General features: G+C 41.2%; 1 protein-coding gene across 2 annotated transcripts in view; it reads right to left on the reverse strand.

Annotated features, from left to right (window-relative positions):
• Nucleotides 1-24,763, reverse strand: part of BMP2K (BMP2 inducible kinase) — a 111,665-nt gene that overhangs the window by 27,131 nt on the left and 59,771 nt on the right. For both annotated transcript variants that reach the window (XR_008445224.1, XM_054030999.1), the window contains exons 9-14: nucleotides 19,454-19,533; nucleotides 17,402-17,562; nucleotides 14,360-14,535; nucleotides 12,921-13,016; nucleotides 10,243-10,433; nucleotides 2,712-2,869 (exon numbers count right to left, since the gene is read on the reverse strand). Coding sequence is in view for 1 of the 2 variants with exons in the window: in XM_054030999.1 (XP_053886974.1) it covers nucleotides 2,712-2,869; nucleotides 10,243-10,433; nucleotides 12,921-13,016; nucleotides 14,360-14,535; nucleotides 17,402-17,562; nucleotides 19,454-19,533 (862 nt within the window). In the remaining variant the exon portion in view is untranslated. The remainder of the gene's footprint in view (nucleotides 1-2,711; nucleotides 2,870-10,242; nucleotides 10,434-12,920; nucleotides 13,017-14,359; nucleotides 14,536-17,401; nucleotides 17,563-19,453; nucleotides 19,534-24,763) is intronic.

Here is a 24,763-nt window from a genome sequence, read left to right on the forward strand (position 1 = left end):
GTATAATACAAACATTGGACAATGGAAGTAACCAGTAACTGTTAAGGGAGAATCAGCAGAGAACATACAAGAGATTGTAGAGTACAAGACATCATTAGTTTATTTTCTTCATACAATTCTCTTGCACAAGCTCAGTATACTTGAGGAAATAAGGAATAACTCAAACAAATGTTGGCATTCAGATAACATGAAGTCTAATGTCTACTATGCTCTAACTTTTACTACATATTCTCCCCGACTTAACAGTAAAGAGCAAAAGAGGAGAGAAAATTGTGTGGTTTCAAGCACTCCCATTTTTACAAGGACTGCGTTCCAAGAAACATTATATTAAGGCAAGCATTATATATAATGAACGCAATATTAACAGGAGCCACCAACCATGTAAAAATTGTTATAATTCTTGTCATTTTTACAATAATTCTTCCTTTTTATGCCATCACTTTACAGTCCCATCTTGCACTAAAGCAATTGTTGGCCATGGCTATACTAGCGAGCTGTACCAATGCAGCTGTGCCGCTGTAAGGTCGCTCGTGCAGCTGCTCTATGCTGCCGGGGAGAGCTCTCCCGTCAACATAATTAAACTACCTCCAACAAGCATTGGTCGCTATGTCGACAGGAGAAGGTCTCCCGCTGACATAGTGCTGTCCACAACAGCGCTTCTGTCAGTGTACTTATGTCGCTCCACGGTGTGTTTTTTTCCACACACCTGAGCAACATAAGCTATACCGACAAAAGTGCTAGTGTAGACATAGCTCTAGTCTACAGACTGCACAATAATCTTAGTCAACTATTCTTCTTTGTATTCTCCTTAATCTTGCACTGAGAATACCACCAGTCATCTCACTACATAGCATCATAAGCTCTCCATCAGGTGTATATAAAGGCATTACATAACTTCAGGGCCTCAGACAACGGTGTTAGAATTTCCTGATGAGATAACCTTATGCAAAGTTCATTAGCATTTACAGGAAGAAATCAACCTCCTAGAACCTTCAAAGAAAGCGGCTTTGCATGAAAATAACATTACTTTACAATTTCTATTTTGCTGGAATTCTAGAATATGATAACACTGTATGAAGAAAAAAATTAAAATCTTAATCTCTGACAATCTTATCTGCCCTTCTTAGAATCTGTCTAAGTTGTCAATTTTTCTACATCTTTCACCAAACTGAACAGAACTTTGGGTATGGCAAATATAGCCAGCCATTCTCAGTAAGCACATTTGCTGAATGGCAGCTAGTACATTAGGCATGAAGCCACTTAAAATATTTTTCTGGTCAGTATATTTTATTTTCCTTACATCTACTGGAAACGTGGCTCAAGAATATTCAATGAAGCCAGATGCAGGACATACTCAGGACATTTAGCATAATTATGGTCAGCAATGTGGTTAGGAATTATGAGAATGGGCAGTGCTATGCTGACCTTTCACTTTTAAACAAACATTCTCCTGTTGAGTATTATTTTGATTTCCAAATCTTCTAAGGCTCCTTTTGAAGGAACTATGCTTAAGATTTTCAACACAATTACTGGAAAGACAATAGTTTCAAGTTCCAAAAAAATTTTTTTTTTTTTTTTTTAAAGAATGGTTATTTTCAACTAGGACAATCTTCATTTCCCAACATTAACAAGAGCAACTTTTTTGTTCTACTGGAAATAATTCATTTTTGCAATGCTACTTTGACATCTCTTAGAAAAGTGGTACAAATAAACCACATTTATGCAACGCTACGGTAAGTTTTCGGTTCTGCCCTATTTATTTTAGACTGACTTCTTGAAGCTAAATGGTAGAAAAACGATTTCATGTATGTTCTTTAATATTCTTACATTCACTTTGCTTGTTGGCATTCCATAGTCTCATAGCAAGCTTACAAAAAAAACAGTCACTTGGAAAAATTAAGCCACTAGAAATGTGAAAGAAGCTAGCTCTGTTAAAATTATAGTTTCTTTTTCCATTAATTCCCCACTAGCTATTTTGTTGCATTTTTACTCCAGAGAAATCTGATCCTAGCTGTCAAATGATTATATCTGTAACTTTGAAGTCAATGTCATGTTTTGCTACATGCTACAGGTCTTTTTAAAAAACAGATCTAGTCTTCCTTAACAAAATTACATTTGAAAATAGCATCGTGATGAATACCAACAAGTTACCTAAAGAAAGGGATTTCAAGTAAAAACATTGAGATAGCGGACTTAAAGAGGAAAAAAGTTTATTCAACTATTGCCATGTCAGAACAATAAAGCAGCCCTTACATGTAGCCACTCATCAAAGGACATTACAAAACATTAACATAATGTAATAGACCAATTTTTCTTTCAGGCATTTTCAAAGGGCATTTCAGACCAACAGAACCTTCTGTTCTGGTGTGCAAGAAAACAGAGCTGCAAATGGAATAATGCAAGCAGCTAAATGGTCTCATTTATCTGAACACCATACTACTGATAGTTAGAATTCTTGACAATCAAGGAGATGAGAAATATTTTAGAGTTAAAGATTATATCAATAGCTGCTAATGCTAAACAGTGAATTTCCACTGCACACAACATTTTCCAAATGGAAAGAAAAGTGAAAAGGCCCTCAAATGCTCAGAAAGAATTTTCTGTACAACAGACTGCATGGCCCTTAAAAAGGACAGTCTTTGGCACTGCTGAGTGTACCTACAGAGCCCTTATTTACTGTGAAGCGAAATAAGCCTTCAAGCGTCCCTTACTTGATCTCAGAAGGTCAAATTCTCTGTCCAGTAGCTCCTCCTCTGTTAGCTTGGAGAAATTGTCCTCTCCAAATGGGTTCCAGCCTGACATATCAGGTGGGTTACTGATGTTCTGCTTTGGGTAACTGGAAACGGCCTCTGCATCAGGAACGACTGAGCTGTGAAGTCAATTTGGGGAATCAGATAAAGAAACATTACAGCCTATTGATGTAAAATTAAGCATATCAGAATTTTGTCATTCCAGAGGTCTTTGAATATTTGTTCTTACACACAATGTGATAGCTTCCCAGTGAGATACTTTAGCAATAATTTAGAGTTTTGTTCCACCTTATTTTATATTGTTGTATGTAATTCACTTCAACTTGTGTTTTACTTTATGGGTTTTTTTCTCCATTCATTCTAAGCATGGCCAAATCGTAAACAGCTTCTAATGTAAATGTGACCTGAAATAGAAAAGGTGGTGTATCTATTTGTTTCTGTATTATATTAAAAAATAGCCAAAATGTTTATTTCTGCTTTTTTAGGAGGGGGTGAGGAAAGGAAAATATTGGGAATGTCAAAATCTGTTTTGCTGTTGGGTGGTTTTTTGTTTGTTTGGGGTTTTTTTTTTTTTTTTTTTTTTTTGAGAAAATGTATCTGTAGATTGGGAGCTGCTGGTCCTTAATTGAAGGGATGGGGCTATTGACTAAAAGGTTCCCCTCCACCACTTATTTATAGAGTTCACTAAGTTAAGTAAGTGTTAACAAGAAAAAATAATTTTAAACAAAATAGTCACTTTCTCTTTAATCACGTTTTTCCTTTCTTAGAATCTTAATACCATCGGTTCTTTGGTTTTCATTAAAAATAAGGGAAGAAAGGAGAGAGATGTAACATGTCAACTTCTAATGAATGTGGTTTTTAAAACTTCAGGCCTTTATACATCTCAGCAGCAAAAAGAGAGGCATAAACCCATTTCCTTTGGAGCTCACTTTCAAGGAACAAAAGAATGACTAGAATGTGAGTGTCCAAGGGAATGTTTACACTAGAAACACTGCAGTGGCACACCTACAGTGCTGCAGCTGCACCACTATAGTTCTGTAGCATAGACAGACACTACCACGATGGAAGAGGTTCTTAAAACCTACCTCTCAGAGGCCATAGCTATGTCAACGGTGTCTACACTGGGGCTTACGTTGGTTTAACTACGTCACACAGGGCATGAAATTTTTCACAATTAAAGCAGACATAACTTTACAGTGTAGACCAGGCCTAAATAGATATGTAAATATATGTTCATTCTTTCCATTTCTTATTAACTGGAAACATACAAAATTTTGCCCTAGCCTCTTGATTTACGTCTCCTAACCCCTTCTATGTGCCCACCCTTCCAGCTTTTGCAATTTGTATAAAAATCATGATCCCATATCCGATGCAGGCTGAAAAAATTCAATTTAAATTTAAAAATTAAAAAGCTAAGAGAAAAAATGGTGATAACCCAATTCCCTTTGGGGGTGGGAATATCACCGGCAAAAGCAGCCAAAACAGTAACAAATTACAGTCTTTGGCTTTAGGTGAAGACTTATGACAATGAGACCAACTGACGTGGCCTGCCATCAGGACGCAGGCAAAACCCAATTATCCATGGACAGTTACCTAGGAATTATGGGAAAGATCTAAACTCTGACTGAATTCATACTAAAAAGCACGATGTACTTAGGAGCCTTGTCTGAATGTTTGGAGGAAGAGCGATTACTTCCTTAAAGTAATGCTGAGTTCAAAATGTTTTGTCCCTATGGGTGCTCCACATAGGATGTGTGCATGCTCAAACGCTCTCAGAGACTGCCAAATAGCGTCTGCGGGCCCATGCCTGCACAGAGCAGTGCCTTATGCTTCAAATGAGAGGATAAAAGGAGGCGCAAGCCCACTGTAACTCAATTCCTTCTCGAAACTCCACAGTAGAGGGGAAGGAGGACAAGAGGTGAAGCACCCATAGGGACAAGCAGTAACAATGAAGTGATGGGTGGTAAGGGAGTAAATCCAAGACAGTTCAAATGATTGCATGTCCAAAGGCGGTGTCATCGCTAGAAGCAGGTAAAATGGCACAATGCTGGTCAAAAGTAGGGAAAGATGACTAAGTTGCAGTTCTGCAGATTTCTGTTATAGGAACGTCCTTCAGAAGAGCTATAGATCCAGACTGCACTCTAGTGGAACGAGTTGTTACTTGTGTTAGGAGTCATCTGAGCTGCAGCCTCATGTGGGTAATCACAAATACAGAAGCAGACATGTGACCCAATAGCTCTACACAAGGCTTTAAGGTGGTTTGTGGGCTGAACTGCAGTGTTGAGATTGGATAGGATGAAAAATCTTTCCTTGGGTAGATAGGCTCTTGCTATTGTGGAGTCTAAAGTGACCCCTATAAAATCTATTTTTTGAACCAGAAATAGTATAGATTTCCTATGATGGCTCAGAGATTACAATAAGGTTAACGCCTTGCCCACTGATGACTGGACCTCCTCGGGTGACCTGCCTTAGAGCAGCCAGTTGTCCAAGTACAGGAATATCGAGCTGACAGAGAAGCTGCTACCGCTGAGAGGATCTCTGTCAACACCCTTTGAGCCATAGAGAGTCTGAAAGGGACAGCTCAATATTGGTAGTGATCTGTTCCTATTCTAAAGTGTAGGCAGTGCTTGTGGGATGGGTGGATAGCTACATGAAAGCAGACATCCTGTAAGTCGAGGGCAACAAACCAGTCTCCCAGATCTAGGGATGAAATAATAGTAGCAAGTGTCACCATTCTGAAGTGCTGTGCTAGGACATAATTCAAATTCCTGAGTCTCACCCACTCTCTCTTGGGAACTCGAAAGAGATCGGAATACAAGTCTCTTTCGATAAACTGGTGGAACTGGCTCTATTGCTCAGAGGGGGACAAGGGGGATTGGACCTCTTGTCTTACGAGTTCCTCGTGAGCAGAGTCCCTGAGGAGGGACAGGTAAGGGGGAGTGAGGGAGGGGAGTGAAAGTGGATGGAATAACCAACTCTGATGACCTCCAGTATCCATTTGTCTGAGGTAAGCAGTTCCTGGGCAGGTAAGTAGTGGGACAGAGTCTCCAAAAGGGACACAGGGAAGTAATTGCACAAGAGAAGATCCAGCGGAATGGGATACTTGATGCTCTTGACTGAGTTGTCAAAACCACCTCTTAGAAAGAGCAGACTGAGTAGAAGTGCGTGGGTGGAGAGGGTCCTCATTTTTGCTGTTTGTATCTGCCCAAGAAGAGTTCCTGAGGCTTACAGAAGGTGTGCTGATGATACTGGAATGGACTGGATCTGTGAGCAGTTTGACATCTACTAAACAATCTTATTGTAGGAGCCTAAATCCCCAGTGACTGCAAAACTGCCCTGGAATCCTTGAGTACAAAGAAAGAGGAGTCCATATTCTCACTGAAGAGATTGGGTCCTTCTAAAGGGAGACGCTCTCCATAGTGTTTTGCACCTCTCTTAGAAAATCTGAGGCCTGGAGCCAGGATGCTCTTCTCATGACAACAGCCGTGGCTATGGCCCTGGAGCTGTGTTGGTGACATTTAGGGTAGTCTGCACAGAGGCTTTTGCGACTAATTAGACTTCCAAGATGGACTGAAATTGATTTCTCTGGTCTTGTGGCAAGTGTCCAGTAAAATGTGTAAATTTTGAGTATGTGGTAAAATCTTATTTTGCCTCAAAGGCCTGATAATTGACAATATGAATTTGAACAGCAGAAGATGAGTAGCTCTTCCTGCCCAGCAAGTCCAGCCATTTGATCCCTTGTCCACTGGAGAAGGTCTACAGTGAGCTTGATGGTGCCTTTCGTTGGCTGCATCCACCACCAGGAATTAGGGCTGGGATAGGTAGTGTTCTATTCCACTTGATGAGATATAATATATCTTATCTGCCCGCTTACAGGTGGGTGGTATTGTGGCAGGTGTTTGCCACAGGGTGCACGCAAGAGACAGAGAAAATAATAGGCAGGGCAGTCTTTCCTTGGGGATTGATATTCCAAATATCCACCAAGGAATGATGCGACTCTTGGACTTCCTCTAGCAGGATTTGGAGAGAGTCCACCAGCCACTGCATGAAGTCCTGGAAGGTCTTGATGTCACCAGCATAGGAAGGTGGTGGTGATATTACCACCTGGTCCAGAAATAAAGAGGATCTGACTGAAGGAGAAGAGATCCCCTGAGGTTCTTGTCCCTCCTATGTATCATCCGGTACCGAAGTAGTGAGGGAATTGTCTGTTGGTACCCATGAACAGTAAGGTACTGGTAGGTACTGATCCTTTATCCCCAAGAAAAAAAGACAGCCTTCTCAATGATAATCGGCCTCTCTAGACCTACAATGTCTGGTAGGTACCCCAAAATCCTCTTCATTAGAGGGACTCATAGGAGTGTAGTGGTACAGTACATGGAAGAATTCTTGTACCAAAATTCTGAGTCTGACCAATCCTCTCCTGAGCTACAAATGAAACCTCAAGGTAACACAGCCAGTTCTAAAGGCTGGCGACTTAGGAGAGTCAACTTGTGGCTGTCTGAATGGTACCAGGGAGGGAGCTTTGACAGATCTCAACAGTGAGACTCCGGCTCATCAGAAATTATAAGGGCCTCCAAATCTAGGAGCTGGAGGCCTCTGATAGCCTATAATAAAGACTTGGGCTGTTACCAGAGGCGGAAATGCCTACTGATGAGATGGAGATTGTTGCGGTACTGAGCAAGCTGCAGGGTCTTCAACCATCTGCGAACTGTGGTAACAGACCAGTGTCGATATATGCATGATAGCCCTGTGTATACAGCAGTGCCATGAAGGATCAGGTGATGCCACTGCAGTAGGTGCTCTGGGGCTAGAGGGCTTGCCTATATGGGGCTTCTTATGTGGTACAAAAACCTCAGTCCTGGATTCAGTCAGAGATTCAGCCATACCCTCTGGGGGATGCGAAGTCTCCTGAGAGTGGATCATACGGGGTGACCTACCTCTTTTCTTCGTCCGCCTGGCTGAGGAGGTGTGCTTTTTTTCCTTTGAAACCATCATTTCTGGAGCTGCAACTGAAGTTCCAATGGTGGCCAAAGCAGCCAGCAATGTTGAGGCCAACATAGAGGACTGGGGAGCAGACCCCTCTGGAACTAGAGTATGTTTCATTAGGCAGGAGTTTTAGTCTAGTTTCCCTGTCTTTTTGGACCTGTCTTTGAATCCCAAACACACTTTACACTTTGAAGGGATGCAAGAGTCCCCGAAACACCGCAGGCAACTCAAGTGTCTGTCACTGCAGGGAAAAGTCCTGTGGCAGGTCTGGGAGGGCTTAAATCCTTAAAGTATAACAGATTGTGCTCCGGCATAAATGAAAGGTCCAAGGAGAGGAAAGGGAAACACTCCGTTGCTCCCAGGAGCACAAATGTGCTAAACAAAAACAGAAAAGGGGATAATTAAGTAAATAGATAAAATAAATAAGGATTTCACAAAATGAAAAAAAAATGGCAGAAACCTGAAGACAGCAGAACACTCCATTCATTTCCTGCAGCTCAGAAGAGGAAGCTGAGGGGCAGAAGGCTCATGCCTCCTTTTATCCTCTCGGTTGATGCATGAGGCACAGCTCTGAGCAGAAGCAGCCCTCTGAACACTACTTTGCAGTCCCCAATCGAGAGCGTAGGCACATCCTAAGGTGGAGCATCCATAGGCACGAACTTAAAGAAGAACTGAAACTTTTATTTATAGGTAGAAGTGAAATATACTGGGACAATGAAAAAACAAAACAGTCAGTCAAGGCCTTTAAAAAAAAAAAAAAAAAAAAAGGATGAGAAAAATCCACTCCTGAAGTCTTTCAAACATGGTTAACTTTCACCAGTATCTACCATTGACACAACTTATAAAAACCCCAAAAATTCAAAGGATTGGCAGCTTTTTGTCAATGTTCTGGTGTTTTGTGGTCTGTATTTTCCTTTTGATTTGATTTTCTGTTTTAAGCTGCAGCGGTTTAGGGGCTGTGAAGTTGTGACCGAGTGAACTCTCACATGGGAGAGAAAAAAGGACCCAAGAAGCCCACTCCAATTAACTACTATTTTCAGAATTTGCTGGAGTGGGAGGAGGCTGGGGTTTATACAAGCCAGACCCAGCTTATTCCAGAGAGGAGGAAGAGCAACATCAGCAGCACCAAGAAGACTAATCTGAAGGAGTGTCAAGAGGAAAAACTACCCCGGACGGGGCTGAAGGAGAGTCAGTCACCTTGGGGGAAAAGGTATTGAGGTTGGGGAGGGTGGGGCACTAACTGGGACCTGCATTGCTAAGAAACTGTGAACTTGCCTGACAGGTAAGAGAACTACGTAGGACTTTGGTTGTAGATGATAAACTACGGACATGTCTTTAGTAAGGTCTCCTACATTCTCGCTGGTGTCTGTTTTCTACCCCCATCCTGTCGGTGGTGGTCAGTTTCATCTTGGCTCATCAGACAATGCCTTGGTGATATTTGGAGCTGTGGGATTTGGGACATATCTGGAGGGCCACCTCACCTTAGTGATCTCCTGCTGAACTCCCTGGGGCTTCTGAGAAGCATCTGGTTCACAGAAGCCTATCAAACCTCAGGCCATGGTTACTTCTGAGTTCTAACAGCATAGCTGTCCTAGGTGCAGATTATGCCTCTTTATCTGATATGGTCTCTGGATTCTTGCTACTGGTCAGGAGGAAATTTTTGCCTGTCATCTGAGTGTTGCCTTCAGCTACTGAGTCTCAAGTGTGATCTTACATCTGTGGAGAGGGCTCCCATATGGTGCCAAATTCAGCCTAATTTAACACAACCCCCACCCACATCTGACCATAAAAGCTTTCTCCTTTACCCTTCAATCTACGTCTGTTTGGTTCAGAAAACTGATTTAACAAAATCTCAGCTTTGTAAGTAATCTGAAAATATTTTAGCTGCAGCCTCATTCATATTTCCATCATAACAAATTTAAGAAATGAAGCTGATTTTTTAAATTATCTTTTCTTTCCAGTGCATAGTGAATAAAGTAGAAAATTTTACATTGGGTGCACCTAGAGTTGAGGCCTGAAAACTGAAAGAAACTTAAGACATAGCTTGTGTTGTGGGGTGCACAAGTAACATGCAATAACAAATCACGACATACGCACACCTTGAAGCAGCATGTGAAAAGGTTTTAATCCTGCCTACAGATAGAAGAATGGTAAATGGCAGCAGGTGTCAAGTTCAATATCTGAGCAACTTAGCCCATGACCAACCAAGGCAGGAAGTGAAGTTAGTCCAGAAGCAAGCAGCTTTGAAAGGTGTGTTCTGTCAGTAGCAGAACCTAAACTGATTTGTAAGTCAGAGTAACCAGAGAAGTACCCCACCCCACTCCAATATAAAGAGCATCAAGTTGAATGCAGATTGTAGGACACATTTTAAATATATTTCGGAATAGTGAAGGAAGCATAAGCTCTTTGAGAAAGGACCAGCCAAGTATTTGTACAGTGCCCATCACAACAGGACCGAGTCAATTAGGGCCTCCGGCACTACTATCTCAACAATATGTGTACTTGCCTATTGGCCGTATAAGGAGAATCCATCACTGCTCCAACATGAGCAGGAAGTGATGCAGAGTAGGAAATTAAGGCTGGTGAGAACTCTTGAGGAGAGGTAAGATACTCAGGAGACTGTGGATGTTGAGGTTGCTGTTGATGTTGCTGTGCAAGGATCCGCTGATGTAAGAGAGCTTGCTGGTATTGTTGCACCTGAGGAAGATACTCACCATTATAAAGTAACCAGAATTCATTTGGCCATAAAAACAGGCCACTTTCATTTTGCTTCTTATAGAGTATTTGGACTTGCAATATGACTCTCTCATCATAGTTTCCAATGTTATTGTAGCTATATTGGTCCCAAGATACCCAAGATATGAGACACGAAGCGGGTGAGGTAGTATCTTCTATTGGACCAACTTCTGTTGGTGGAGGGGACAAGATTTCGAACTTCCCAGTGCTCTTCACCTTCTCCACACCTGAGGAAGAGCTCTGTAAAGCTTGAAAGCTTGTCCCCTCCACCAACAGAAGCTGGTCCAATAAAAGATATTACCTCACCCAGCTTGTCTGAAATTAATATATGAGGAGGAAGCCAAAAAACCATCAGGATATGGCAAAGCCAAAGTTACATATTCCTGCTGAAACTGCAGGAAACCAATATTAGAGCACTTATACTACTAATAAAATTGCTGGTTTAATAAATCACTCATTGAAACACATGAGTTGGAGAATGAAAAAAATCAAACTAAATATATAATGTTTCCATTGCTACTAATTATTTTTTTTAAATTACACACATTCAATACACCTCTACCCCGATAGAACACGGTCCTTGGGAGCCAAAAAAATCTTACTGCGTTATAGGTGAAACCGCGTTATATCGAATTTGCTTTGATCCGCCGGAGTGCGCAGCCCCGCCCCCCCGAGTGCTGCTTTACTGTGTTATATCCGAATTCGTGTTCTATCGGGTCGCGTTATATCGGGGTAGAGGTGTATACTGAGGGCACTGTATGGCAGCACAGAGGACTGCTTACAATGCTGTACTGTATATGCTGTCAACAAATTATGTTTTACTATATCCATTAAAGGTTGAAATGCTGAATAATGTTCATTTTAGTAATCTTGGTGTAAATTATCCTTCCAAAAATTATAGTTGCCCACGTACCCAGATAAATCTATTTTGATGGGGGAGTAAAATCTCTGATTATGTCAGAGACAAGAGAGTGTACTAATTAGATTGGGCTAATTATTTTTTCATGTCTACATTGCCAAGCTGGAGTAAACCGACAATATTATATCTATTAATAAAAATAAAAACATTTAAAATTAGTTTAAACCGTAAGTCTAATGAAATAGAACCTGACTACAAAGATGGTTTTAAGGGATTGCATACCGCAAAATAGGAAATTATTCCATCTTGCTAAGAAAAGACCAAACCACATACAAAAGCTCTCTCTAAAGCAGAAAAATTCTGAGCTTAAAGTTTCCACCATGATGTACCTACGTACTGCAGCACACATACTATGTAAGAACATTTACTCTTTAGTGAAATAATGATACATCAAATAGTAAATAAAGGAAAGGTTTTAACTTAATCAAAAAATATCAAAGTTTACTCAAGGCTTTAGGTATATTTTAAAAACTGCATTCAAGAATATTTCATATAAACAAACTTCAGTCAATGTAACATACTTGATTTCAAATGCTTTATCATAAGCAAGTGAAAAATTCTCTCTGCTCTGGTGCCCATCCTATATTTTATGGCATACTCAGAATATTAACTTATGAACAAATATAAAAAGTAAAAACCGGAAAATGAGATGTTGCATAATAGTATGCATTGAGTAGCCAAGTTAACATTACTCTGAGAAAGTTAAGGTTCTAATAGTAATGTTAACTCAGCCACGTTTGTGCATACAACTGTCGCCATTAAAATATTTACTGGCAAAGGCAAGCAAAATTAATGCATGTTATGCTATACTTCAATATCTACTTGCAAAAGCAAAATTATAAATATTTTAAATGGTGACTACTGTAGTGCTTTATTTTCTATTTTTGTCTTTAAGGACCAGACTTCCATAATTGTGTTCAAAATGAGTGTTCAGTTAATATGACTGCATGCAACTGCAGAAGCTACTTGTACTGTTAGCCAATTGTGTGTACAGTTGTGATAAGTACCAGTACAATGGGGCCTGAAAGGGAGCTTCAGCACTTGAATTATTCAGGCCACTTAAGAACCCAATTTTAAGCAACCACTTTTGAAAGGCTTGGCCTGAAAAGTGTATTTCAAATATTGGATTTTATAGTACTTTCATTTTCTACCAACCTTTAGATGTTGAACATCTGCCTACATTCTTGTATCAACCAAATAGCTCTCAGGCTAGTAAATAACTACACCACAGTGTTTCATTCAGTGTGCATTAATTGTAACCCAATATTAAAACAAATCTACACATTCTTTAAATTGTGCTCATTATAAAATCAGCTAACAGATATGAACAGAGAAACAGGTCAACATGCGCTATTTTGTTAGCGCTGAAAGCTGTAGCATGTTGGGAAACAAATTAGATGATTCACTGCCCAATATTTAAGATGTCTATTGCAACTCAGATACCTATTAAGACTACTATACATTGCAATTAATCTGTACAGCATATCAACTAATCAAATAAAGAATAATAGCATCTACAGGCAACATACCATGGCAGGATACTGGGATGGGGACGGTTGCTGTTGGTACATAGATTGCATCATAAGTTGTTGTTGGACCATTTGCTGGTGCATTGCTTGTTGATACTACATTTAGAAAGAAAGAGATATTTCTGAAAAAATTAACCAAAACAACTCAATGAGTAATGATTTTAAACAGCTTGTTTAAAAAAAAACAACACATCTATAAGCAGCCTTTTCAATAAAGGAGAGCCACAGTTAAATAAGAGTAAAACGCAGTAACAACAATTGGTGCATTTTAAAACACGTTGTTCTGGTACTACAAGATATAAAAACTGGGCCAGTAGTTAGTCTATTTTGCAAGTGAACAAACCTGGTTGCTCTTTTAGATTCCCTCTCAGATGGTTATTTATTGTATCACTCACCCTCAAGTGTGTTTTAGGCACCACACAGTACAAGTAAAATGATGTGATCCTCAGGAAACGTAGGCAGCCATACTCAACAGAACACAAGTTTAAGTACGTCTTTTAAGGATACACAGCAGGGGTTCCCAATGCGGTGCCCGCGGGCGCCATGGCGCCCACTGGGGCGTCTAAGTGTGCCCATGTACTGGCCGGCAGACGAGCATCCACTGAAATGCCACTGAGAAGCAGCGATTTTAGGCAACGACACCTCTGGATGACGCTGCTTCTCGGCGGCGATGCCTATTGACGTTGCCGCTTGTCGGCGGCATTTCGGCGGATGCTCATCCACCGCCACGGTCCTCTGTGGCTCGTCATCTGGCGCCTGCCAGATGAAAAAGATTGGGGACCACTGATACACAGTGTCAACAGAAAAGCTGGAGCAATGCAGAATCAGTCACCAAAAGGGAACAGCTTTGCTGACCATGGTCAAAAAGGGGATCATAATGTTTGCAAGGTAGTATTTACAGGGGGATCCAATGGGGGGCGGGGGGGGTGTGGAAATCTGTCTTCTGCTCTCACAGCTGCTACCCTCCAGGGTCAGAAAAACCTCAACAGCTATGGGAATTTTACACTGACAAGACAAAACCACAGAATGAGAATCCTACACAGATGGCATCTTTAGAGAACAACCTATTGCTGACCGGCGTTGCCAGTATCATGCTGTTTTCCTAGGTTGTTGGAATGCAAGGGTGTCTCACACATCACATCACTTACACCTAGTGCGAAGTCAAAATCCAGCTAGGATCCAAGTTCAAGCAGGCGGAAGAAATAGCAACTGGTTAACACAGAATGTAACTATAAAAAGAGTGTTATGCAACAGAAGCAGGATGAAGGGGAAATAAAACAGCCCACATCGCTCTCTGCCTGAAAGAGGCAGAACCACCCATAGTAGTAGAAAAGTTTAAATTTTCATGTGTAATTGAAATATAGAATTTAAAAAGTGGGCTTACTCACATTTAATCATTTTTAAACATGGCATTTTCCTGTAGTAAAATAAGCCTGTACCTGTTGCATGTAAGCATCCTGAAGTAATTGTTGCTGGTGCTGCTGATGTAAGTGGTGCAGTTGCTGCAATCTCCAATCCCCCTGCTGCAGTTGCTGCAGTACTCTATTTTGTTGTGGAGGGTGCGGATTGGTCCCTTGAGACAAGATCTCTTGTCCATTTCCTGGTCTTATGGTTCCTATAACATTTTTAAAGAATTTTATTAACTCATGTATTTCTGAAGTCTATTGGCAGAATTGTCAGTAACAATCACATTTTTATTTTAACACGCTTACTGCAAACTGTTTTCTAAGTCTGAGTACACAGTTACTGCGGTATTACTACATCACTCAGGGGTGTGAAAAATCCAGATTATATGGACCCTAGCCCCCCACGTAGACAGCACTATGTCGGCCAGAGGGCTTCTCCTGCCGACACAGCTCTTGCCTCTCTAGTCAGCTCACAGTGTCTTCACCAGAAGTCTTCACTAATTCAAGTTTGTAGCATAGACCTGCCTTAAGAGTTTCCTGGACCAGTTCGGGAAATGGAAACCTTAGAGAAGTAGAATTGCAAGCTAAATTTTATTTCTCTGAAGATATCTTGCAGAATTCTCACTCTAAGATTTCATGCCTCCAGCCTGAGTCATGTGTGAAACTCCCTTTGCTCTTATGATTTGACTCTATGGTCTTTGTCAGCTGGTTCGAGGGCTCTTTTTTTACTGAGAATGCTCAGAGGTCCCAAAACATTCCAGTGAGTGGGAACTTGAAATTGAAACAGACAGTCCCCTGTATTCCATTTGTATCCTTCTGACTCCTTAATGTAATGAATATACCTTGATGCATAACTCATCCATTTAGGAAAAATATGTATTTGCTTGTTGTGGATCACTGCACATGCTGGCAAGTTAGGTACGTGAAGTCTTCATGCATCAAGGTAAATCTAACTCCTCACACATTATAGCTACTTACGATTTTAAAAAAATAGCTAGGGAAAAATATTTTTGTATCTTCAGCGATTCTGAGAATATTGACACAAACATTTGCAATATACTGCACACACACAGAGGGCCAGATTCTCCAGTCCAGAGAGTCCTCTCTGTACAACCTTTATTAGGCAAGTAGTTAGTAATGTACTATACACTGTTGTCTAAGTAAGATGAAGTTAGGTAGCTCATGCACTGTGTAACATTCTAGGCCAGTGGTATAAAACTTGTGCCCTGGGACCACATGTGATCAAAGCTTTAAGCAGTGGTCCTTGAGAGCAACCGGGTTAAGAAATAATTACCAATTTAAAATATATTTTCATAAGTATCCTGCCAGTTTTCAAATTAAGCACCTGAATCAGTCTGTGGGAGCGCACAGCCACCAACGTCTGTTGCAGCTGCTCACCAGTACCCCTATTGGCCATTTACTGCTTTGCAGGGGGAAAAGGAAATCTGACCTATCTACAGGACAGGAGCTCTATGGAGAGTCGGATAGGAGTTTGACTGCCTTTGCCTGTGCCTAGGAGAGTGCAGCCAAGAATGGTTTCCCTCCCTCACACAGTTATGTGGGAGAGTCCAGGATATAGGAAAAAGAGGTGGTTGGTTCTCAACTTCTCATTATTAAATATCCCTGATTCTTTGCACCAGTTAGAGCAATCTGAGGGTTGCTTTCAGTTGTGCCACATAATTGCACTCCAGCCACTCACTGCAACATGCCTTCTGCATCACAGTCTGTAGAGAGGATGGTGAAGGAGTAATATATGCTGGCTACACCTAACTGGAGATTTCGACACTGGGGTACTTTCAGGCAATTTCTGTTCCCTTTACTGCAGGGATCAGAACAAACAAATAACCATGGTGCTACAAGGAGAGGTTTGAATGCAGGCTCCACAAGGTTTAGGAAGATTAAACTGAAGTCCTAGGCAGTAGGAGAGAGAGAGAGAGAGAGAGAGAGGTGTGTGTGTGCGTGTGCGCTCCCCCTTTGGGGGTGACAAGACTAAGCAATACTCTACAGGCAGATGGCAAGCTTGGATTGCTGCTTGGCCTTTTATTAATCTCTGAGACCTACCTGTTTTAAGTACAGTAAGTAACTGAGGACCTTCACTACAGATGCCTGGACAAGGTCCAGAGACCATGCTGGGCTGCTTGCAACAAGAACGTCTCCCATTTAAATGAATATATTTTTCTGGTAGATGCTTTCCTGCTCTGTATTAGGATTTTCTGGACTTGAAGGGAGCAGTTTCTGTCCATGGTACTACTCAACCAGCTAACAGCTATGCTGTCTTTGGGAGGCTAAAGTGACTTTTGCATTGGGAGGAGTATCTGGTTGTGAGGTTGTAGATCAGCTTCAAGCAGTCTGGGAGCTGGATCAAAGTCTGGATGGACATTTGTAATCAATCTTTAAGCCAGAACTGCCTCAGTCAATACAGAGCTACAAATAAATTCTTCATTTGTCCCTTTCAATCTTGGAAATCATTCTGGGGGATCCAGGGAATTGGAAAGGCACATAAGAGGCCACTGCAGAAAAAGATGCCCAATAAGCCTAGATTCATGCTCCCTCTGGAACAAAAGTTCTGGCACTTGGTGTTCACATCAATGGTGAACAAGTCTATCACCAGGGTCCCCAAGTCTCATCTCTATGATGGATCTATGCAAAAATCCACTGATGAGTGGCAACCGTCTGCTCAGGACATCTACCAGGTTGTTTCTGCCATCTCAGTTATCTGGTGTGGATGGCACACAACATACTGAGCTTGATAGCTTCCAATCCAGACAGAGGAGAGATGAACGTGTGCTTTTTTGATTGTTTATGTTGGAGAGGTGCTATTTGTCAGGATGTGCACCGTGGAGTTTTGAAGAAAAGGTAGGAAGGCCATTAGGGCTACCCAGATGGCTCAGAACTCCAGGACACTGATCATAACAGCTACCTCTGGGTTCAAAGTGACTTTCACAGACTTTGGATTTCCAACATTAAAAACAATGAAAAAAAAATAGAACAAACCTGCTCCACTCCCACCCCCTTTTTTGGGGGAGGGGGGAGAAGGGGGATTAATATTCAAGTCCTTCAACTTGAGTGAATTACCTTTTTGCACACAGTTACCGAATTCACCAGGAACCGATACTTTTACTGGTGTTGCTGAACTCTGGATAGTTAGCACATTAGAAGTGGCAGTGCTTGAATTGGCCTTTGGTCTTTGTCTTGGTGCAATTGAGGTTTCTGTTGGTCCAACAGCATCCGTTATTCTATAATGAAGAATTTTCCAGAGAAGACATTTCAATGTATATGACTATTCTTCAGCTTTATTCAAGATACCCTTAAGCCCATCTTCTAATTGTTTAGTAATATCTTAGCCCCATTTTGCATACCTTTACATTTTATTATTAAGTTTTGATTTCTAAAAATATTGAAGACATTGAAAATCCCCTGATCTTACTTATGGAGAACAAGCATAAAGACCTGCCTATTCATTCATATAAACTCTCAAATGTCCATAGGTACCACAAGAGGGGGCCCATGCAACAACATTTCCAAGGAGACAAAGAACATAATTAATATTCTTTCTTCCTAAGTGCAAGTGTTCTGTTTTTCCTTGAGACATATTGACCATAGCTTAATGATAGAATGCAACTGTTTAAGAGTTTGAGCAAATTACTGTGATTGCACCATGATGATCATTCACAGAATATTCCAGAAACTCAACACCGTGATATAGAAAAAGTAGGAGATGATAGATGTTTTTTAAAAGCAAGAATCCGCTCTTTTTTCATGGTGGTCAAAAATTCTACAGACTCTAGAGCTTCAGTCATTTCTAGTTCTATTGCGCAATTAGGGAATTTTATAGCACTTATAGCAATGCAATATTCTCCCAGAGCATGAGTAAAGTTTTCCAAAAGTACCAAATTTACTTAGGAGTGACCTTGACCTCATTTCAAAAGCTACTTAGGCACATAGGAGGGTAAGTCAAGTCAACTAGGAGCTTTAGAAAAGTTATCCAATCAATGTGCCCCATCTTTTAATTCTGGGAAAAGAAACCAATGCTAGAGAAACATTTTATCATAATAAAATATTCTCAAAAGCTGGTCCCTGATGAGGGCATAGAAGCAGGGAGACAGGTGAAAAATGCATACATGCTTTTAGAAAATATATTTCAATAACTTATGTGCATGTGACCTACACAGGAAGAACAACAGAGTTTGTGACCTTTTTGCTTCTTGATGATGTACACATGTTTTGTGAACGAATTCAGGGCTTCTTTAACTTGTTTCTCGGTTAAAGACAATGTATGTCTCTTACATCATCACAAATACCAATGAAGTGAAATATGAGCAGTTGAGAACAGAAGGGATTTTTAATCAAACAAACTCTGAATTTGGTTTCTTGTTTGTTAAAATTTGTTGGGAGAAATTCTCTGTTGAAGAGTCAAATCTCCATCCCTTCAACTAAGGGGATGAGAAAGTTCCCATTCCAGTGCACTGAATCACTAAGAACACCTCCAGCAAAAAAAATAGAGAAGGCAAGACTTGGAATTCCTGATATTTTAAAATACCAAAACAAAATCTTTAAATCTTTGTGTGGTGTTATAAAGCAACAAGAGACTAAAACCCTTGTTTTCCTTTGCAGTCCCCTTAAGACTCAGTCAGGGACGTTGGCATAAAAATTAGTTTAGCTAAAAGTTTTAACAAGTTGTTTACACTTTGTATGTTTTCCATTCTTAATCAATAACTACCTTTATTGAATACTTTATTCATGTTAACATTGGATCAAGAAAAAGTGAATGAAGACAAGGGCATTTGCATTCAAAAACAGAGATCCTACCTGATGAGGAAAATGTCAGCAGATAGTCTTAATGGATTCACTGTACAATTAGAAGCAGGACAATTGGTTGTTTGTGAGGTAAACCCAGATAGATTTCAAATACTGAGCTGCCCGTAAACGTTTATTTGGTGCTTATTAAAATTACCATCTCAGATTGCTAAAAACATTCACCTTTTAAAAAATTCATATGGACACAAGCCCTGGGTACCAAGGTGAGTTTTAGCATATTAACCAAACATACAAGAAAACTGCAGGTACATAAAATTGCTGTAAGATATCTAATCAGAATCCATAAAGTTCTACATTAATTTTGCTCACCTGGCTTTTATTTGGCTTTTTCTAGCAGCCGCCTCACTAGCTGTCATGGGTTCAGGAAGAGCTGAAGGGACAGGAGAATTCTTTGGAAAAAACACATGTGAATTAAAATATAAAATTCTGAAAGTTATTACAAATTGAAGAGGACTACTGTGGCTTGCTTAGGGGTGGGGAAGAGAAGATCTTAATTTATAAATAAAGCATCAGAGAATATTTTGGCTCAATACTGTGGTTAAATACACACTGTCAGATTAAAATGTATTAAAACGTTTCCTTACCTATGTTACAAAAGAGATTGTGACACTGCACCACATATTCTTCACAGTGATGTTATGATAGCTTTATGGCACAATTATGATACATTTTGTACATTAGTCATGTGACGTGTCATTGGAAACGTTATCATTTGCTGATTATTATCCTATTTGTATGCATGCATCATCTTCTTATCTGAAGTTATGAATATTGACTATCTGTATTTCAAATGTACTTACACCAGGTAACACCCACTAGACAAGATGCTTTCAGTCTTCTAGATAGTGGGTGGAGAAGGGCCTATTCAGGGCAATGGGCCATTAGGAAAAAACAATAGGCTTTAGGAGAAGCTTATCTCCCTGGTGAGTCTCCTGTGAATGCTCCAAACAGCCTGTAAGTAATGGCTGCTATGACTCTACAAGGACATGTGATCAGACCACATGATGCTGGACTCCATCTTGGGATGTCAGTATTTTCCCACAGACTGGTCTGGGAACCAAGCTTTGAAACAAAGGGTTCCCGCCATATGCAAAAGCTATATAAGGCAGGGAGTGACATCCGTTCTTCACTCCCCACACAGGACGACTCCTGGAAACACCTGAGGAACAAAGACTGAACTGGGGGAAGTGCTGGACCCAGGCTAAAAGGGATTTCTAGCCTGTGAATGAAACACCTGAGGATTCCAAGCTGTAAAGCAAGTGCAGCTTGCCCCCTAAAGAATCTGCAGCCTGCTTGTATCATCTCAGAGTGAGAATCTCCTAATTCATATCCAATCTATCTAGTATATTAAGCTTAGTTTGTTTTTTTGTTTATTTGCTAGGTAATCTGCTTTGATCTATTTGGTATCCCTTATAATCACTTAAAATCTATCTTTTGTAATTAATAAATTGTTTTTGTTTTATCTTAACCAGTGAGTTGGAGTGAAGTGTATGGGAATCATAGCTCAAAGGGCAAAGGCTGTTGCATATTCCTCTCCACACTGAGGGAGGGGGGAAACTTTACAGCGTAAGCTCACAGAGTTCCCTGTGCAGCTCAAGACAGTATAATTTTGGGTATATATGCCAGAGAGGATGCGTGCCTGGGGAGCTGGAGTTGCCTTGGCTGTAGCCTTCCTATGCAGGGGCTAGTCAGAGAGCCTGCACATAACTGCAGCTGGGTGTGTCCCTGCCTGTATGAATACTGGTGAAAGTGCAGACAGGAGGGCTTTGCAGCTTGTCACAGCAGTACAGTGTGAGAGGGAGCCCAGGCTGGTGGGTCAGGGGGATCAGTGGTACCCCAGTTCCCGGTGGAACCCCAGGGAGAATCCGTCACAGAGATTATTAATTGCAATTTAAAAAAAAAAATAGACCATTATATAGACTGCTTTTTGCTTTCTCATCTTGAATAGAAGTCAGCTAAGTCAGTTTAAATTTCAGGCTCTCGTGTACAAGCACAACGCTGTTATGTTTGAATTGCACAGAGTGCAGAGAATATTTGTTTTAAAATGTTTCCTTCGGAGTTTTCAAACAAATTCATGGAAACATTTATTTTCGCCATACGCTTTATAAAAGATTTAAAAAAAAAAAAAAACACAAAACCTACATTTGGATAAAATTTGACGCTATTCTTTTAGAAAGGAAGAAAGGTGTGTCCCCCGCACCCTCAAATGATGGCTCAGGCCCCCTCATGAGCAGAAAAGAGGGCACTTCTTGTTCCTGAAGGTGGTGAAGAGATCCACCTTCAGCAGACCCCATTTTAGAAATTTTTTGGAGGACTTGAAAGTCTAGTTCCTATTCATAGCTGTGTGCCAAATGTCCACTGAAAACATTGGCTGTGGTGTTCTGAATGCCCAGGAGGTAGACTACCAACATTTAGATCTGATGAGCTATGCACCATTTCCATAGTATGTTGATATAGAACATGCAGGACACACTGCTCATCATGACTTGATTGATTTGCCTCTGAGAGGCAGGAAATGGAGGCAGACATTCCTGAACTCCAACAGATTGATATGGAGATTGGTTTCCTGTGTTGTCCATCTGCTCCGAGTCATGAGAGCATTGAGATGAGCTCCCTAACCCAACAGTGATGCCTCTGTTAAAGTTAGTGACGGAGTTGGGCAACAGAAGGGAATGCCCATCCAGATGTTGAGTTGATCTTTCCACCAATCCAGGAAGCTCCTCGATTGTAGAGGAACCATCACCTGTTTGTCCAAGGTGCGTCTGCCCAGAAACAGGTCATTCTGAGCCAGCCTTGAAAGCAGTGAAGACGTAGCCATGCATGTTCGGTCACAAAACTGCAAGTTGCCATGTATCCTTCTAGTAGTCAAAGAACTTCCCTGAATTGTCTGTACCAAACATGATACGGTTATGAACCTGTCTAAGGGAAGGTAGACCCTGGTTGTCAATGAAGCCCCTATAAACTGTATCTTCTTTATGAAGGTTAATATGAATTTCCTTACTTTCAGCTCAAGACCCAACGTTTGGAACAGAGCAAGGGCTGTCTGGGTGGAAGATAGCATAGCTTCATAAGAATGGCCCTCGAGTAGCCAGTCATCCAGGTACTATCACTAACAGCTAACCATACTAACCAATCTTATCACGCAACTATAAGAAGAATACACAATAGCCAAGGCACGCTCCAGGCAGGCACACTAGAGCTCCCTCTCTAGCCAAGGCGGTAGAAAAGGAATTAAGGGTGGTTCACGCAAGCATCCCTATATAGCCTCGAAATCTGGCATGAGGTGGTATAGGGCACATACGCAGGTCAAACATGCACAGGTAGTGGAAAAACCTCTGATCAAAGGGCTCAAGAGCCATATGCACAACTGAAGCAGAGCACCAATATGGACACTACTTCAAGAAGAATGCCTGGTTTTGAAATAATTATTCCATCTTTATAACATTACTAGTTATGGCCTCTCAACCTTAACTCAATCTTAAATGTAGTTTGTGTCTGGGAATTAAGAGATTTTATATCTTTCCCACAAATGCTAGAGAAATGTGGACCTGCGGTTGAAAAGGATCCTAAAAGGAGCAGGTAAGAACCCCTTGATAATCCTTCATGTAGGAACAAATGACACGGCTAGGTTCTCGTTAGAGAGAATCAAGGGAGATTATGCCAGGCTGGGGAAGACTCTCAAGGAGATAGAGGCTCAGGTTATCTTTAGTGGGATTCTGCCTGTTCCGAGGGAAGGGCAGCAAAGGGCTGATAGGATTGTGAGGATAAATAGTTGGCTAAGGGAGTGGTGCTATAAGGAGGGCTTTGGGATGTATGGCCACTGGGAGGCTTTCGGGGACAGACACCTGTTCTCGCGGGATGGGCTTCACCTGAGTAGGGAAGGAAATAGACTTCTGGGAGGGAGGCTGGCTCATCTTATCAAAAGAGCTTTAAACTAGGAAGTTTGGGGAGATGGTTGGGAGATGCACAGTTAATCTCCACGCCAGTTTCCAGTACTGAAAAGCTGAGTGTAATAAGAGGAGACATAGCCGGGGAGATGAGATTGGACATAGGAAGGACAGGGGGGATGGACACAAAGAGGCCCGCAACATACAGTGCTACTAATGGGAGACAGGCTAAACGACATACATTAGGGTGTTTGTACACCAATGCGAGAAGCCTAGGTAATAAAATGGAGGAATTGGAGCTCTTGGTCCGAGAATTGAAACCAGATGTCGTAGGAATAACTGAAACGTGGTGGAATGGCAGTCACGACTGGAACGCAGGTATGGAGGGGTATGCGCTGTTTAGGAAAGACCGGGATAAAGGTAAAGGTGGGGGGGTGGCATTGTATGTCAATAGTGAAATAAGCTGTAAAGAAATAATAGTGGATGGAATAGATAACACGGAGTCCGTCTGGGCGATACTCAAGCTGGGTAAAAGGACTACTAGAGCCTCTCCGGGGATAGTGCTTGGGGTGTGCTATAGACCGCCGGGATCGACCCAGGATATGGATAAGGAACTATTTAATGTATTAAGGGAAGTAAATACTAATAGAAACTGTGTAATTATGGGGGACTTTAACTTCCCGGATATAGATTGGGGAACAAACGCTAGTAGCAATAATAGGGCTCAGATGTTCCTAGATGTGCTTGCTGATCAATTCCTTTATCAAGTGGTAGCTGAGCCGACGAGGGGGGAGGCCATTTTAGATTTGATTCTGGTAAGTAGTGAGGACCTTGTTGAGGAAGTGGTAGTGGGGGACAACTTGGGCTCCAGTGATCATGAGCTAATTCGGTTTAAACTAAATGGAAGGAGTACCAGAATTAAGTCAAAGACTACGGTTTATAATTTTAAAAAGGCCAATTTTAACAAATTAAGGGGACTGGTAAGGGAAGTGGATTGGGCAAACGTATTAAGGGATCTAAAGGCAGAAGAAGCCTGGGATTACTTTAAGTTAAAGATGCATGAGCTGTCCGAGGCCTGTATCCCCAAAAAGGGAAAAAGATTACTAAGCAAGAGATTTAGACCGAGCTGGATGAGCGACCGATTGAAAGGGGCGATTAGGAAAAAACAAAGCGTACAAAGAGTGGAAGAGGGGAGGGATCAGTAAGGAAACTTATCTTAGTGAAGTCAGAGAATGTAGAGATAGAGTGAGAAAGGCCAAAGGCCATGTAGAGTTGGACTTAGCAAGGGGAATTAAAAGCAATAGCAAGAGGTTTTACAGCCATATAAATAGGAAGAAAGCAAAGAAAGAAGAAGTGGGACCGCTGAAGACTATAGCCGGAGAGGAGATTAAAGATAATCTAGGCATGGCGCAATATCTCAATGAATATTTTGCATCGGTGTTTAATGAGGCCAATGAAGGTATTAGGGATACTAGCACCGTTACAGAGGGGCATACAGGATGGGGGATTATCGCATCCGAGGTAGAAACAAAACTAGAACGCCTTAATGGGACTAAGTCGGGTGGACCAGACGATCTTCATCCGAGAATATTGAAGGAATTGGCGCGGGAAATAGCAGGCCCATTAGCGATTCTATTTAATGAATCTGTAAACTCGGGGGTGGTCCCGTTAGACTGGAGAATAGCCAATGTGGTTCCTATTTTCAAGAAAGGGAAAAAAAGTGACCCAGGTA

The sequence above is a fragment of the Malaclemys terrapin genome, chromosome 5, assembly GCF_027887155.1.
Source record: "Malaclemys terrapin pileata isolate rMalTer1 chromosome 5, rMalTer1.hap1, whole genome shotgun sequence".
Classification (NCBI taxonomy): domain Eukaryota; kingdom Metazoa; phylum Chordata; order Testudines; family Emydidae; genus Malaclemys; species Malaclemys terrapin.